This window comes from Oryctolagus cuniculus, chromosome 18 (assembly GCF_051225735.1).
Source record: "Oryctolagus cuniculus isolate XC-2025 breed Fujian yellow rabbit chromosome 18, ASM5122573v1, whole genome shotgun sequence".
NCBI classification, from domain to species: Eukaryota; Metazoa; Chordata; class Mammalia; order Lagomorpha; family Leporidae; genus Oryctolagus; species Oryctolagus cuniculus.
Window position 1 is genome coordinate 44,040,509 of NC_142884.1, and position 15,085 is coordinate 44,055,593.

The 15,085-nt window shown below is 45.7% G+C and overlaps 1 protein-coding gene across 1 annotated transcript; it reads left to right on the plus strand.

The window, feature by feature from the left end:
• Positions 1 to 335: 335 nt before the first annotated feature.
• On the plus strand, positions 336 to 14,489 carry CNEP1R1 (CTD nuclear envelope phosphatase 1 regulatory subunit 1). Its single transcript, XM_002721341.6, has 6 exons — positions 336 to 464; positions 1,433 to 1,504; positions 4,591 to 4,664; positions 7,411 to 7,520; positions 7,636 to 7,690; positions 13,149 to 14,489. Exons 1-6 carry the CDS (start codon positions 440 to 442, stop codon positions 13,188 to 13,190), a joined length of 378 nt encoding a protein of 125 aa, XP_002721387.1. The 5' UTR covers positions 336 to 439; the 3' UTR covers positions 13,191 to 14,489.
• Positions 14,490 to 15,085: the final 596 nt, after the last annotated feature.

The following is a 15,085-nucleotide window of genomic DNA, read 5'->3' on the forward strand; positions in this document are numbered from 1 at the left end:
GCCGGTCTGTAGATTTCTGTATCCCTCGTTTGCAACCAGAATATTGCTTTGAAGGCAGCGAGCACTCAATATCTGAGGAGTCAAAGAACCAAACAGAACAGACGACGGCGGGCTCGGGCAGGCTGCGGTTCCTCCCCGGGGCAGCAGGCGGCGCCAGCGTCACACCAGCTCGGCCACCGGTGGCTCTTGGCCCCTCCGGCGAACCGTCCAGCGCAGGGCTCCCTACGGCTAGAGCGGACGTTAGCCAATAGAAACCCGTCTTAGTTGGAGTGTCTGGCAGGCGTGCCCAATGAGCAGAGCGGGTCTAGGTAAGGGGCGGTGCGACGGGGAGGGGCAGAGGGAAGCGGTTAGGGGTGGGAGTTGGTGCTGCGGGCCGGGTAGGGGCAGCGGAGCTGCGATGCGGACGGGGCCGAGGCGGTGACCCGAGCTGCTCCTCGACATGAACTCGCTGGAGCAGGCGGAAGGTAGGGTGGGCCGCGCGGAGCCGTCCCGGGTCTCCTCCCAGAAGCCGGCGGCGTTCCGGAGGGGCTGCAGTGGCCGGGACCCCGCCAGGGGGAGAGGAGGCCGGGGAGGATGGGGAGAAGGCAGCGGGGCGCTCGGGGGGCGCAGGGCCCTGCAGGGGCGGCCAGGTGAGGCCGTGCGCCGGGGACGGCTCCTGTGCGTCCTCCATCCCCGGCTCCTGTGCGTCCTCCGTCCCCCCAGCTCGGGGCGCGGAGCTGCTCGCCGGCTTCTGCCTGCCTGTGTCCGTGAGCACATCGCACAGTGTGGAGCCCTTTTCCATTTTGTCTTCATCTCTCTCTGACCTGCCGCGACTTGGGTAGCCTTGGTTCCCAACCGTGGCGTCCGGTAGCTGGTGGGCTCGGTGTTTTAAAGTCCAGAAAACACCCCTGCGGGAACGGTAGCCCCCTCCCCGCTCCGTCTGCCATTCAGAGAGGCAGCACCTTTGGGCGCCCCTGGCTTGGAGCGAGACGTGGCCATTCCGACGGCTCAGGGGAGATCACCTGTAACCCACCCCGAGGGCCAGGGCAGCGGCTGCCGCCCGCCCGCTCTCAGCGCCCAGAAGCCTCGGAGACCGAGCGTGGCCGTGCGTTACACGGAAGGGCTGGAAGCGGGCCCCAGCTACCTGCAGTCCAGGAGACCTGGGAGACCGGCACTCGCTTGTACCTGCTCCAGCAGAATGAAAACGTGACCTCATCTCCATCCTTTTGTGGGCAGCCCCCTAAATGCTGGCTCTGGGGCCCGGTCGGGATCGCTGCTAGTGTCCCACGTAAGCAAACGCTTATGTTTCATGAAGCTTCTAAAAGCGAGCCAGGTAGCTTTCTTCGTGGACGAATAAACCGCGCCGTGGCCGATGCGGGCTGGGGTCTGAGACCTAAAGCAGTGAGGGTCTCAAGTCCCGCGACTAATGGAAACATGAAATCTTTTTACCTAGACCTCAAGGCGTTCGAGAGGCGACTTACTGAGTACATCCATTGTTTGCAGCCGGCCACGGGACGATGGAGAAGTAAGTTGTCGAGTGTTTCTAGAGACAGACTAAGCTGGCGGTTGTGATACCTTTATCCCTAGGTAGGAGCCGTTTGCTCTGATGTAAGACCTGGTGAACAGACCCTAGCCTTGCTAAGCCGTACGCGCCTTTTTGTTGAGACAGCCTGTGCATTTATTTAACGTTGTAAACAGTGCGTGGTAAATGTTTTTAGGAAAAGAGATCGTAACTGGTCACCCCGTGAACATTCTATTTTGTTGGGTTTGAGTTTTAATTTTTTCCCTAAAATATGTGGATTTTTTTTTAAAATATTACCACTTTGATAAAAACATGCAAAACAAGAATTTCAGTCGTGTGCTGGTTGTACAGGTTGCCTGCAGACTACTGAAATAAGTTTTTTAAAAAGATTTATTTGTTTATTTGAAAGGGTTAGAAATGGGGAGAGACAGAGAGAGAGCTTCCATCCACTGGTTCACTCCCCAAATGACCACAATGGGTGGGGCAGTCCGGTCAGTAGCCAGGAGCTTCTTCCAGGTCTCCCACACAGGTGCAGGGGTCCAAGCACTTGGGCCATCTTCTACTGCTTTCCCAGGCGCATTAGCAGGGAGCTGAATTAGAAGTGGAGCAGCACCCATATGGGCTGCCGGCATTGTAGGTGGCAGCTTAACCTACTAAACCACGATCTTGGCCCCTGAAATAAAGTTTTATCAAGAAAAACCACATTAATTAATGCATACTTGAAAAGTTTAAGAAGTTACCGTTTGTTAATTCTTTTTTTAAGATTTATTTGTTTATTTGAAAGTCAGAGTTACACAGAGAGAGAAGGAGAGGCAGGGAGAGAGAGAGAGAGAGAGAGAGAGAGAGAGGTGTCTTCCATCTGCTGGTTCACTCCCCAATTGGCCACAACGGCCGGAGCTTCGTTGATCATGAGCCAGGAGCTTCTTACGGGTCTCCAACGTGGGTTCAGGGGCCCAAGGACTTGGGCCATCTTCCACTGCTTTCCCAGGCCATAGCAGAGAGAGCTGGATTGGAAGTGGAGCAGCCGTGTCTTGAACCGGCACCCATATGGGATGCCGGAGTGCCAGCCCTACCTTAGTTAATTTTTAACTGAGCTCAATGGTGCTGCGGTGAAGTCCAGCATAGAAACAGAACTTCCATTGTTACTGGCTGTGCATACATGCCAGGAGGCTGCAGATGTGGTTGGAGTTACTGCCCCCTTGGAATAATACAGTATAGGAAATGGGGGCACACTGATAAAGTCATTAAAAAATGCCTTGCTGGGGCGTAGCTGGTAAAACTACCACCTGAGGTGTCGGCATCCCATATGGGCGCTAGTTCGAGTCCCAGCTGTTCCACTTCCAATCCAGCTCTCTCTGCTATGGCCTGGGAAAGCAGTAGAAGATGACCCAAGTCCTTGGGCCCCTGCACCCACGTGGGAGACCCAGAAGAAGCTCCTGGATCCTGGCTTCGGATCAGCTCAGCTCCGGCTGTTGTGGCCATTTGGGGAATGAACCAGTGGATGGAAGATCTATCTCTTTCTCTGCTTCTCTCTCTGCCTCTCTGCAACTCTTTCAGATAAATAAAAATGTTAAAAAAAAAAAAATGCCTTGCTGATGTGGGACCAGTCTTAACCCCCTGACTGCCGAGAGAGCAGCAGCTCTCACGGGAGACGGGCTTCGTTTCCAACTGTAAGTCAGCCTGAAGGACCGAAATAGCACCGTCAGAGTTAGGACTTCCGTGTCAGCGTTTCTTATTACATCGGCTAAGTTTTAGTCAGGCTGTGAGAATTCTGATTGGTTAGATTTCACAAGAAATGTGTTTTTCAGATTCTGTGGTTTACCTGGGAATTGCCCCCAAAACCATTTTTTTGCTTTCTAATCCTAAAATACAGATGACGCTTGCTCAATTTAGTCCAATTTTAAATCTTTGGAAAATGAGACAAATTTCAAAAACAGTGTTTTCTATGAAATAAATACCATATAAAAATACATCTGATACTGCCTGATTCATGGCGTCATCAGTGACACATAAATGACATTGGTTTGGTTGGTGTACTGGTAAAATAAGAGCATATACATGCGTTCCTTCCTAATGTAATTATTATGGTTTTGCTTTATTAAAAAAACAAAAAAAGCCTGTGCTTATAGTATACCTATAAATATAGTATATTTCTTTCCGGAAATACAGAAGTATAAGAAATTGAGTTTAAGTTGGTGCAGCACAGAACATAATTGAGGGTTTTGATCCTCTTATTGAATACCTAGGAGGAAATTTTGAATGTGATTTACCTCTCATAAAAATGCATGACTAGGAATTTTAGGAGTTAACATTTTGCTGTACTTCTGTTGCTCTTTGAAACTTGATCTCCATGTTTGAGAAATGCATGCATCCTCAGGCCAGTCAGCCGTGGTCACCCCCAGATACTAACCAGGTCTTGGTGCCCAACCCCCTCTCACTTTTTAGTAAGACCTTTTTTTCTTAAGTTTTATGTAAGATCCCTGTAGAACTCTAACTGTAGCATAGTGGAGAGAAAGAGCTCTTTTCTAAGTTGTGCTAGAAGTCATTCCTGCTCTGGGTTCCTTTAATAAGATCCCTTAAAGAAAATCTGATACTGACTGGTGTGTCCCACGCTGACTCCACACTTTCTAACACTGACCTTTGTTTAATCAACAGCAGGCAGTTTTTCTGCAAAGCAAAATCCTTTAGTCAGAAGTTTCAGTGCATTCAAAAAGGAGTCTTTGTTTGGTTTGTTTACATTAGAAAATGGGAGGTTTTTTTTTTTAATTTGAGTTTACATGATCTGCAAAATTAGCACAAAGCATAGTAAAAGTAACAAAGTGTAGAATCTTCTACTGAAATTCTATCATCTGGGTTCTTTTCATTTTATTAGTCTTGTTCTAAGTCACGAGGGAGAAGAATCCTGGGTCTGTGGGCTCACAGTGTTGAAGAGAACTCCTTAAGGTCAGACCCCGCACTTCCTGAGTCCAGGCGGCGTGCGTTCCGTGGAATGTGGTGCTGTGTCCTCTGCCACTGAGCAGGAATTGGTGGTGGTGGAATCAAATCTGCAGGTGTATTTCCTTACTGATTTCATATTTACTTTTCACTAGTGCTTCTGATCGTGGTATCTGTCTGTACAGCTACTGGTGCCTGGAACTGGTTAATAGATCCTGAGACACAAAAGGTAGAACATTTTTTAAAATCCTTCTACTAGATTAAATGAGACGGTAGAAAAAACAGTAGCTTGTTAACTGTGGTATTCACGTGCTGCGTATCACTGCCACTAGCGATGGCGGGCATGAGGTTAAACTCTGCCTCCTGTTAACTTGCTGGAGGGAAGCTGGCTGGATGTTGTGGATTAGTATCTTTACAAGGGAAAAGGCCTAAGAAATACGGAAGCCTCCACTTACTTCTCTGTTTCAGGATGTGTGTGCAGGTTTTACATCTTTTTGTGTATCCCATTTTTGCTTATTTCAGTGTGAACATTCTCTGTGTTATGCTTTATTCAGTCATCTTTTAAAACTGATAAAACAACTTTTTCTGTGAGGCATCTCTGTTAATACCCTTTTTTTCATTCCATTAAACACTTGATCTAACTTTACAGGAAGCATGTATGATAAAATAGCAAAACACAAGGGTAGTAAAAAGGACTGGATAAAAAACAGAATGGACTGGGAGGTTAAAACCAGGAAGGGAACGAGGTCACTGATATATGGGCCATGTGGTCAAGCATAATCGCAAGAATTGAGTTAGAAATTCATTCTGGAGTTTCCAGTCAGTGACGTCACAGTTAATTCTGTGATGTTTCTCGTCTACGAGGACTTGTAAAGTTCCTTGCATTAGCAGAGCTTTTCCTTCTTGGCCTTTAGCTCTAAGAAAATTTCCTCCTGAAGTTTAGTGGGAACACTGAGAGGGCTCCCAGCAGGCACTGTGTGAGAAAACCCCCCTGGCAAATGCAGGAACACACTTGGGTTTCTGGAGGCATCCCTCCACCAAAGCTGATGGACTGTCTCACATTCCTACCCATTTCTGCTGACTCAGGCTTTTGTGTATGTTTCCTTAAGATTTATTTGACAGGCAGAGTTACAGAGGGGGAAAGACAGCTCTTCCATCTGCTGGTTCACTTCCCAAAACAGCCAGGGCTAGGACCTAAGCCAGGAGATTCATCTGGGTCTCTGACGTGGGTGCAGGGACCCAAGGACTTGGGCCATCTTCCACTGCTTTTCCAGATGCATTAGCAGGGAGCTGGATTGGAAGTGGAGCAGCTGGGCCTCAAACTGGCACCTGAATGGGACCGGCAGTGGCTTAACCACAGCACCAGCCGCAGACTCAGGCCTTTTTGTTGTTGTTAGAGAAGCGGTAGTCTCCAGTTTCCCAGGGTGTTTTCTCCACAGCGAAGTTTTATTTAGATAGTTACAATATTATAATTTTCACAAGTCTTAATCCTCCCCCCCCCACAACTGTAATTAAGTAGACTACTTTGTAACTTTTTAGGTTAAACAGAAGGAAAACCTAGCAGGAAGGTGTTCCCTGCTGTGTAGATGGCATTTCCGCCAGCCGCAGGTTTACCTGGATGTAGTCTCCCTGCCATCCCCTGAGGTGGGGACAGAAGAGGACAGGAGGCAGGGGAGGGTGCTGGTGGAGGTTCCTGTTAATAGAGGGATTTTGACGGCAGACAGGAAACTCTCCTGTGTGTTCCTTTGTAAAACCCTGATCTTCAGGCTGCACTTCTCTCATCTTCAGGGAAGAGTGGAAGGAGACTGGCAAGAAGATTGAAAAAGGTCTGTCTTGGGAAATGAGCCTGTTCTAATTGGGAAAAATATAAGCTGATTTCAGCTAGTTGAGGTCTTAATAAAACACAGAATTAAATGTAATTTGAAATAGGCCCAAAACTATGTAGTTAATATAATTTTCTAAATTAGGTGAGAATATAACTATTAGCCTAAGGGTCGGCTCCTTACATTTCATTACTTAATAACCCCACACCTGACAAGAGTTTTAAGTAGCAGTTGTGTCTGGAACAGGGGCTGCAAACCCAGAAGCCAGTGGCCAGCCAGAGGACATGGAGGGCAGAAGGTGTGTGACAGAGCCGAGGGCCTGGTTAGTCCGATGCTAGTGACTGACCTCATTAAAATCAAGACGGGAAGCACTGCACCAGCCAGCACGGTGCAGGCCACACAGAGTGTAACAGGTTTGTGGAAGCTAAGCTCTCCTCGGAGATTTTAAGAAGATACAGTCCTCTGGAATAGTCACCTTTCTTTGGGATCTTAGGAACCTCTTCCAGCCTCTGATTTCTTTGGGGAAACCTAACCAGGACCATGCTGGATCATCTACTTGGTGCTGTTCTGTCTTGAAACACGAGGCATCCTTGACTGTCCTTAGCTGGATTCCGCGCTCCTGTCTGTCACTGATCTGTCAGATATCTGTTCACAGAGGCTCTAAGTGCTTGTTTCTCTGTTTCTTCAGCAACACTTCTATTCCTTGGCATCTGATCGTGGTGCCCACTCTTACTGCAGTTGTGTGTCCTGACCTTGTCTATCCACATGCTGTTAAAATTGGGTCATGCCCTGTTTTCTGCTGTAATCTATCAGATTGGTTTGTACCCAGACCAGAAATCAGCTTTTTTTTTTTTTTTTTGAATTCTAGTGCCAGCTAATTGGAATGTCCTGTGACTATCTGAATCTCAGTAATTTCAAAACGAAACTCATTTTTGGCTTCTGCAGAGAGGGAAGGTGACGCTGGAGCCGGGTCTTGGAGGGATAGCAGGAGTTGGCCAGGTGGAGGGGAGGGTTGTTAAGGAGGTAGGGTATGTTCAGAAGTGTGGCAGGAGGTGCAGATCAGACTGCGCCTGTTTATGTACAAGTGGAAAGGGAGAAGCCGGTATTCGTGGATATTTAACACTTCTTATGTTTCGGCCTTGTCTCTTACAGGTGTCCTTCTTCACATCATTATGGAATCATCCGTTCTTCACCATCAGCTGTATCACTTTAATAGGCTTATTCTTTGCTGGCATACATAAGAGAGTAGTTGCACCATCAATGTATCCTTTCCCACAGATTGGGTTTTATTCTTTGAATGAAATTAGAGCACCGTCTCTATAATCGTTAGAAGCTGACCCTTGAAATGAGAAGTTTTCTTTGACCACATTCATTCAGTATAGCTGCTCGATGTCGAACGGTATTAGCAGAGTACAACATGTCTTGTGATGATGTAAGTATTTTTTTTATTAGAAAATTGTAGACCTGCGTGAAAGGACCAAATATTTGGCATTACAAAAGTAGATGTGAATAATGTTTAGTCTGTGGAAACAGTAGTGGGACTGTACTTCATAACATGGATTCTAAGATAATTTTTGTATATTTTAACATCTCTGCAATCGAGCTGTGTCTAACAATCCATGGTTTTTCACTAATCTGCAGAATTGACAATTTAATCTTTCTTGGTGACAGGAACTCATGCTGCATTATATGATTGGAGCCATCCTAGAGTCAGTAAAAGAATGATGATTGGTTTTGGCCAGAACTGGCTCAGTGGATGTTGGTTTTATAAGCTGCTGTCTGTCTAATGTTGTTCTGTGTGTGCTATTTGTAAATGGAAGCATGGATTAACTTTTGGACTGGACATATGACCCGTGTTTTCAAAAGTAGATTATCTACCAGTGTGTTCTAAGTGTCTCACAAGTTTGATTAGTACCTTCTATTTTATTTATAAAAGTATTCTTACTTTTAACCTTGAAAACCATTAAACAAGTCGTACCTATTCATTATAGGAAATTAAAATGTAGGATTAGAGCAGGAAGAGGTCCGGGTCAGTGGTCGAGAATGTAGACCAGACACGTAAACTTTTCTACATTAGAGGCTGAGGGTGGTATTCATGTCAGCGAGAGGAAGACGCTCCTTGCTGGTGTTGGGGCGATTGGCTTTTCATTTGGAGAAAAGTTAGATCTCTGCCTCTCATCAATTAAAAAAAAAAAACGATGGGGCAGGTATGGTGGCACAGGGGGCTGCACTGCCAGCTGGCGTGCCTGCATCCTCTGTCGGCATGGCAGTTTTCCACTCCTGACCCAGCTTCCTGTTAACGACTGCACCTGGGAAGCAGCAGCTTCGGGGTTCCTGCCACCACACGAGAGAGCCAGACGTTCTTGGCTGCTGGCTTCAGCCTGTTCCAGCCCCAGCTATTGTGCCCATTTGGGGAGTGAACCAGTGGGTGGAAGATCGATCAGTCTCAGTCTCTCTTTGGCTCTGGTACTTTGCCTTTCAAAGACTGCATATAAAATAAACTGTAATATACACATCCCACTGTGAAAGCACTAGAAGGAAATATAAATAGTCTTGGGATAGAATTAAACCCATTTACAACATAAAGCAATGCCATATTGGAAAAAGTTGGATACATTTGATTATACAAAAATTTAAAACGTATGCATAGCAAAAGGCAAGAAATTAAGCAATGATTAGAAGAAAGAATTTGTAAGCTATATCGTAGAAGCTGGTATCCAGACTATTTAAAGGCCTGTTAAAAATAAGAAAAACACAAACCACCTACAGAAAAGTTGGGGGGAGAGCCGGCGCCGTGGCTCAATAGGCTAATCCTCCACCTTGTGGCGCCGGCACACCGGGTTCTAGTCCCGGTTGGGGCGCCGGATTCTGTCCCGGTTGCCCCTCTTCCAGGCCAGCTCTCTGCTATGGCCAGGGAGTGCAGTGGAGGATGGCCCAGGTGCTTGGGCCCTGCACCCCATGGGAGACCAGGAAAAGCACCTGGCTCCTGGCTCCTGCCAGGATCAGCGCGGTGCGCCGGCTGCAGCGGCGGCCATTGGAGGGTGAACCAACGGCAAAAGGAAGACCTTTCTCTCTCTGTCTCTCTCTCACTGTCCACTCTGCCTGTCAAAAAAAAAAAAAAAAAAAAAAAAAAAAAAAAAAAAAAAGAAGAAAAGTTGGGGGGAAAGTACAGTTTACCACAGTAATTAAAATAAACATAGAAAGACTGGATGACCTCACCCGTAATCAGGGAAATGCAAAGTAAAGCACTGAGTTTCCATTTGCTTTACCTTTTGGATTGGCAAAAGTAAATGCTTTGGTAACTCCAGGATTGTTAAATGGGTACACCCATAAACCGCTGTAGGAGATACAAGTTGGTACGGCCATTTTGAGAACAGTTTTCAGTTGTGTGTGGGGGGGGGGGGGTTTGTTTGTTTTTTTTTTTTTTTTTTTGACAGAGTGGATAGTGAGAGAGAGAGACAGAGAGAAAGGTCTTCCTTTGCCGTTGGTTCACCCTCCAATGGCCGCCGCGGCTGGCGCACTGCGGCCGGCGCGCTGCGGCTGGTGCACCGCGCTGATCCGATGGCAGGAGCCAGGAAGGAGCCAGGTGCTTTTCCTGGTCTCCCATGGGGTGCAGGGCCCAAGCACCTGGGCCATCCTCCACTGCACTCCCTGGCCACAGCAAAGAGCTGGCCTGGAAGAGGGGCAACCGGGACAGAATCCGGCGCCCCGACCGGGACTAGAACCCGGTGTGCCGGCGCCGCAAGGCGGAGGACTAGCCTAGTGAGCCGCGGCGCCGGCCGTTTTTTTGTTTTTTGTTTTTTGTTTTTTTTTTAAGATTCATTTGTTTATTTAAAAGAGTTACAGAGAGAGGAAGAGTCAGAGGGAGAGAGATCTTCTATCTGTTGGTTCGTTCCCTAGACGGCTGCAATAACCAGGGCTGGGCCAGGCTGAAGCCGGGAGCCAGGAACTTCATCCAGATCTCCCATGTGGGTGGCAGGGCCCAAACACTTGGGCCATCTGCTGCTGCTTTTTCTAGGCCATTAGCAGGGAGCTGGATTAGAAGTCGAACAGCTGGGACACGAACTGGTGCTCTTGTGGGATGCCAGCATCACAGACAGTGGCTCTACCCACTGCTGCCTTGTGACGTAACCATTCTGCTTCTGCCCTTTTAAGGGGGATTGGGAGGAGACCACCACACAGGCCTAGAAGGGGGCAAGTGTAAGGTTGCAGTAGTAAGAAAATGGAAAGTCAAGTTTCTCAGCAGGAGAGTGGTAAAACAGACTGAGGTGCAACCATAATTTAGAAACCCAGAAGTCACTGCGTGTAAATTTACAGACGTTTGGCCAAGACTTTTAAATTTTTGTTGTTGCTGAGAGGCAGAGAGACAAGAGACAGAGCCCTCACCTGCTGGTTCATGCCCCAAATGTTTGTGACAGCCGGGGACTAGGGATGGGCCAGGCTGAAGCCAGGAACCCAGAACTCAATCCAGGTCTCCCGTACGGCTGTCAAGAACCCAACTATTTTGAGCCACCCCCTGCTGCCTCGCAGAGTCTGCATTAGCGGGAAGCTGGAGTCAGGGGAAGAGCCAGGACTAGAATCGAGGCACTATGATGATCAGAAAAATGGCTACCACAAGTGGAGGCTTACCCACTGGGCTGAGCCTGCCCAGCTCCTGGCCATTCTTGGTTCATTTTGACCCCTGCCCACAGTTCTCTGCTGTCGGACTATTTGAATAAATCCCAATTGATAATCTGCAAATATTTCAGCATATTAGACATCAGATTTTTATTGTTACATATCTGAATGTAAATGCACAGATAATTATCTAGAATAATTTACGTTAAAACTAATTTATTCTGTAGTTTGAGGTGGGTGGAAAGGATCTGTATCCTGAGTTTTTTATGATGTCATTGTATTATGTTTTATTAGTGTAACTAGAAAGATTTGTTTTTAACTTTGAGAAGATTTATTTATTTGAAAGTAAGAGTCACAGAGAGGGTGAAAGAAAGAGAAGTCTTCCATCTGCTGCTTCATTCTCCAAGTGGCCACAGTAGCCCAGGTGGGCCAGACTGAAAGCAGGAGCCTGGAACTTCTTCCAGGTCTCCCACGTGGGTGCAGGGGTCCAGGCACCTGGCCCATGTTTCGCTGCTTTTCCCAGGCGCATTAGCAGGGAGCTGAAATCGGAAGTGGAGCAGCTGGGACTCGAACCAGCACCCATATGGGATACATGCTTCACAGGCAATGGTTTAGACCACTACACTGCAATGCTGGCCTCAGAAAGATTTAAAATAAATTAAACCATGGATAAGCAAATAGTGATTTATTCTTATGATACAATACTGCTATCAGTTATAAAAAGGTACAGGGGCTGGCATTCTGGCAGACCAGTTAAAGCTGCTTCCTGCAATCCCGGCATCCCACTGGGCGCGTTTCTATCCCAGCTACTACACTTCCTATCCAACTCCCTGCTAATGGCCTGGGAAAAGCAGCAGCAGATGGCCCAAGTCCTTGGACCCCTGCTCCCACATGAGAGACCTGGAAGAAGCTCCTGGCTCCTGGCTTTGGCCTGGCCTTTGTGGCCATCTGGGGAGTGAACCAGCAGATGGAAGATTCTCTCTCTTCTTTCTCTCTGTCTCCTCCTCTCTAACATTGTCTTTCAAACAAAAAAGTAAATCTTTCTGTCTATAAAAGGGTTTATATTAGTGAAACATGCAGTAATGTGATGAAATTCAGACACATTGAATGAAGCAGGTGTAAAAGAAGACAGCACTGATGATTCTGTTTATTTAAAGATCAAAGACAAAGCCAATCTAGAATAGGTGGTTATAGGTGGTCAGAGAGTGGGGGTCCTGTTGACTGGAGCATGGAGGAATTCTGGGAGTGAATTGCTGTATAGCTTGATCAGGGTGATGGCTCACGAGTGCATGTTTGCCAAAACTCACACAAGTCTTGAGCATCTGGTATAGAAATTGTACCTTAATGAAACCGGAAAAATGAATATATCTGGGAATTACTGAAAGTTAAATGTCCAAAGTTTAAATGAAAGTTAGGATGGAATGGTAACTAGAATACCAGCAGTACTTTTGACCCGAGGAGAAAAACATTAATTAAAACCTCCTGGAATCTCACCAAACAGAATCACTGTGTTTTGTAATTTGTTGTGTGTTCTCATTGACCTTTCACAAAAAGAAGCTGTTAAAGAGTGTTTCAGATTTGCTTCTTTGACCCAACAGTGGGACTTACAAGCCGCCACTTATGGATACCACAACAAATACAAGGGACTTTGTCTACTGGATCCCTGGCATTCACACAGGATCTGGCTTATAGTAGGCACTGAATAAATGCATTAATAACATTTCTACCTAGTTTCCTTCTGATAAATTCCTATAAGTGCAATTGTTTGGATTGTGGGCTATGCACATACTGTTATTCTGTATAACTATGACTCATGTTTACACAAAGTTATACCAATATGTACTAAATATACTTGCTGTGTGTGAGTGTCCATTGCTCTAACCGTCGGTTTACTTGTTAACTTGCGGAAATTAAAGCTTTTGTATGTTGGACAGGAGAAATGCTTGATCAGGTGCATCTACATGTGTATTTCTGTGTTGTAAAGCCTGTTTGGTAAGGGATAGAGCTGTATAGGGTGGGATTTTGTTTTATTTGGTGCATTGTCGGATTTCTAGGTAGCCAGTGGACAGGGAATTCAAATAAAGGCACGTGTGTGTTTTCAGGTAATAAATCAGAAGAATGGGCCACACAAAGGAAACCTTGGGAGCATAGCTGTTTAACCTTGACTGAGTATGAAGTATTCTGATTCCCCGCAAATACCCTTTAAATCTTACAAATCAGCGGCTGTGTTTGTAATAGAATTGTGTATTGACATTTTTCCCTCCTTTTTACAGACAGGAAAGCTAATTTTGAAACCTAGGCCTCATGTTCAATGACAATCTGCACTCGTTGTTATGGGACTTAAAACAGCCTTTCTTCAACCAAGTGATGCAGCAACAAGCCATAAAGGACTCCTGTACGGTTGGCTGTGTGAAGGCCACAGCAGCGACTGGCGAGAAGTGTGCAATATGTGCCCAGAGTCTCTGGAGGATGCTGGTGACGCGCGCTGTCAGTGCTCGGTACCTTGGATCACCTGTGTTTCAGTGTTAGTGTCACTTTAGTACTTCAGACCCTGCGAAGGTTTTTGCAGATGAAGTATGTATGTGTGTTACTAAGTTAAGCTTAGAACCAGAACCTCATTCAGTTTTTATAATGTATTTTTGCAAACTACTGTAAATAGCAAATCAATGCCAATGTTCAACAAAGAGGAGACTGCTGTGTGGACTGTGTTCTCCTGCACCAGTATTTCAGGAACATCTGCTTGCCACCCACAGCTCTTTCAAGCCGGCTATTATGTGTGCCTTCCATTCTTACACTTCTCTTTCGACCCAACTGCAGGAAAAACATCAGATTCAGCTTAGGCTGAGGGAAACGCATCTCCATTATGTCCGAAGAAATTATAGACGTTGCAAGAAGCAAATTTTGTTAAACCAGATATTGAATCCTGCAACTATTGTGGTTATATTTTTTAGTTCATTGTTTTCTTTGAAATGCTAAATGTACTTTATATTTTTTAATTTTAAGGCCATCCCAAAGGCTTCTGAATATACAGGTTTAGTTACCAATTATGTGTTGTCTGAGAATTTGATCATCACTGTTCTCGATAGTTGGGTTTTATGCTGTGACCCTAGTGTTGCCCAGGTGTGACTGATTGTCCTGCTCCCTCACCAGGATGACATGGGGGTGGTGCCACAAACTGGAGTCTACAATTCTCACTGTTTAGAGAGTGTTAATGACATACTGTGTATGCATAATAGCCACGTGTACTATAATAGCCCTTAAAATTAAACTATTGGGATTGCTGTAAATATTTTAAAGTACTGGAGGTGCCTTTTACCTGTTTATTAGAAGATTTTGAAAAGGTTTAAATTATTTCATGAGCAATCTTTTAAATTTCATTTAATGTAAAGCTGAAAATTCAATAATAGGACAAAAACTTTTTAACAAGGCTGCCATCTAACCTATATGTGTTCATGTTGGCTTTCTCGTGTATAAAATTTTATTCTTTGAATTGCAGCAATAAACCCTCTGCTCCTAAGAAGTCTTAAGAGGGTATTCTATATATTCTGCTGTGTTTTATTTTCTGTAAATTTTGTAGGTAAATATGTGCATAAAAATAAATACTTTATATATAACTATGGATTGAGCTTTTTCATTGTTTTCTTGTAAGTCTGTAACTCTTAAGTATTTATTCAGACATCCTGCACAAGTCAGGTGCTGGCTGCTTCTGAGACTGGCTTTGTCCAGTAGAGCAAGCCGTGAGTAGCAATGGTAGACAGTCTCATTTATTAGGCTTTGATTACTTTTAGTATGTCTTACTCATCACACTCCAATAACACTTAGCTCTTAATCAGGAAATGTGGGTTTTTTCAAGTTGTTCTTTATGAACTCGAGTTGCTACGTTTCCTGCAAGAGTATAAAGCTGAAGAGAGATTTTATAGTTCCTTCATCTTCTTGGGGGTCATGAACCGTGAGTGTTTAATAAAAGCCAACAGTCTGCGCCCAGAAAAGTCATACCTGTGCACAGACGTTTAAGACTGTCAGAAAGTTTTTGGAGGGACAGGAATTTAGCCTAGTGGTTAGGCTCTTGGTTGGGACACTCATGTCCACATAGGAGTTACCTGGGTTTGATCCCTGTCTGTACTTCCTGATTCTAACTTCCTCCTGGGCCATAGCCTGGGAGGCGGTGGCGGTGGCTCCAGGGGTTCTGTTACTGCCACCCGTGTGGGAG

Coding starts and splice junctions, on each gene's coding strand:
- CNEP1R1 (XM_002721341.6), top strand. CDS start 440: ATGAACTCGCTGGAGCAGGCGGAAG. Junction 4,665..7,410: donor TAGATCCTGAGACACAAAAG/GTAGAACATTTT, acceptor TGTCTCTTACAG/GTGTCCTTCTTCACATCATT. Junction 7,521..7,635: donor AGAGTAGTTGCACCATCAAT/GTATCCTTTCCC, acceptor ACATTCATTCAG/TATAGCTGCTCGATGTCGAA.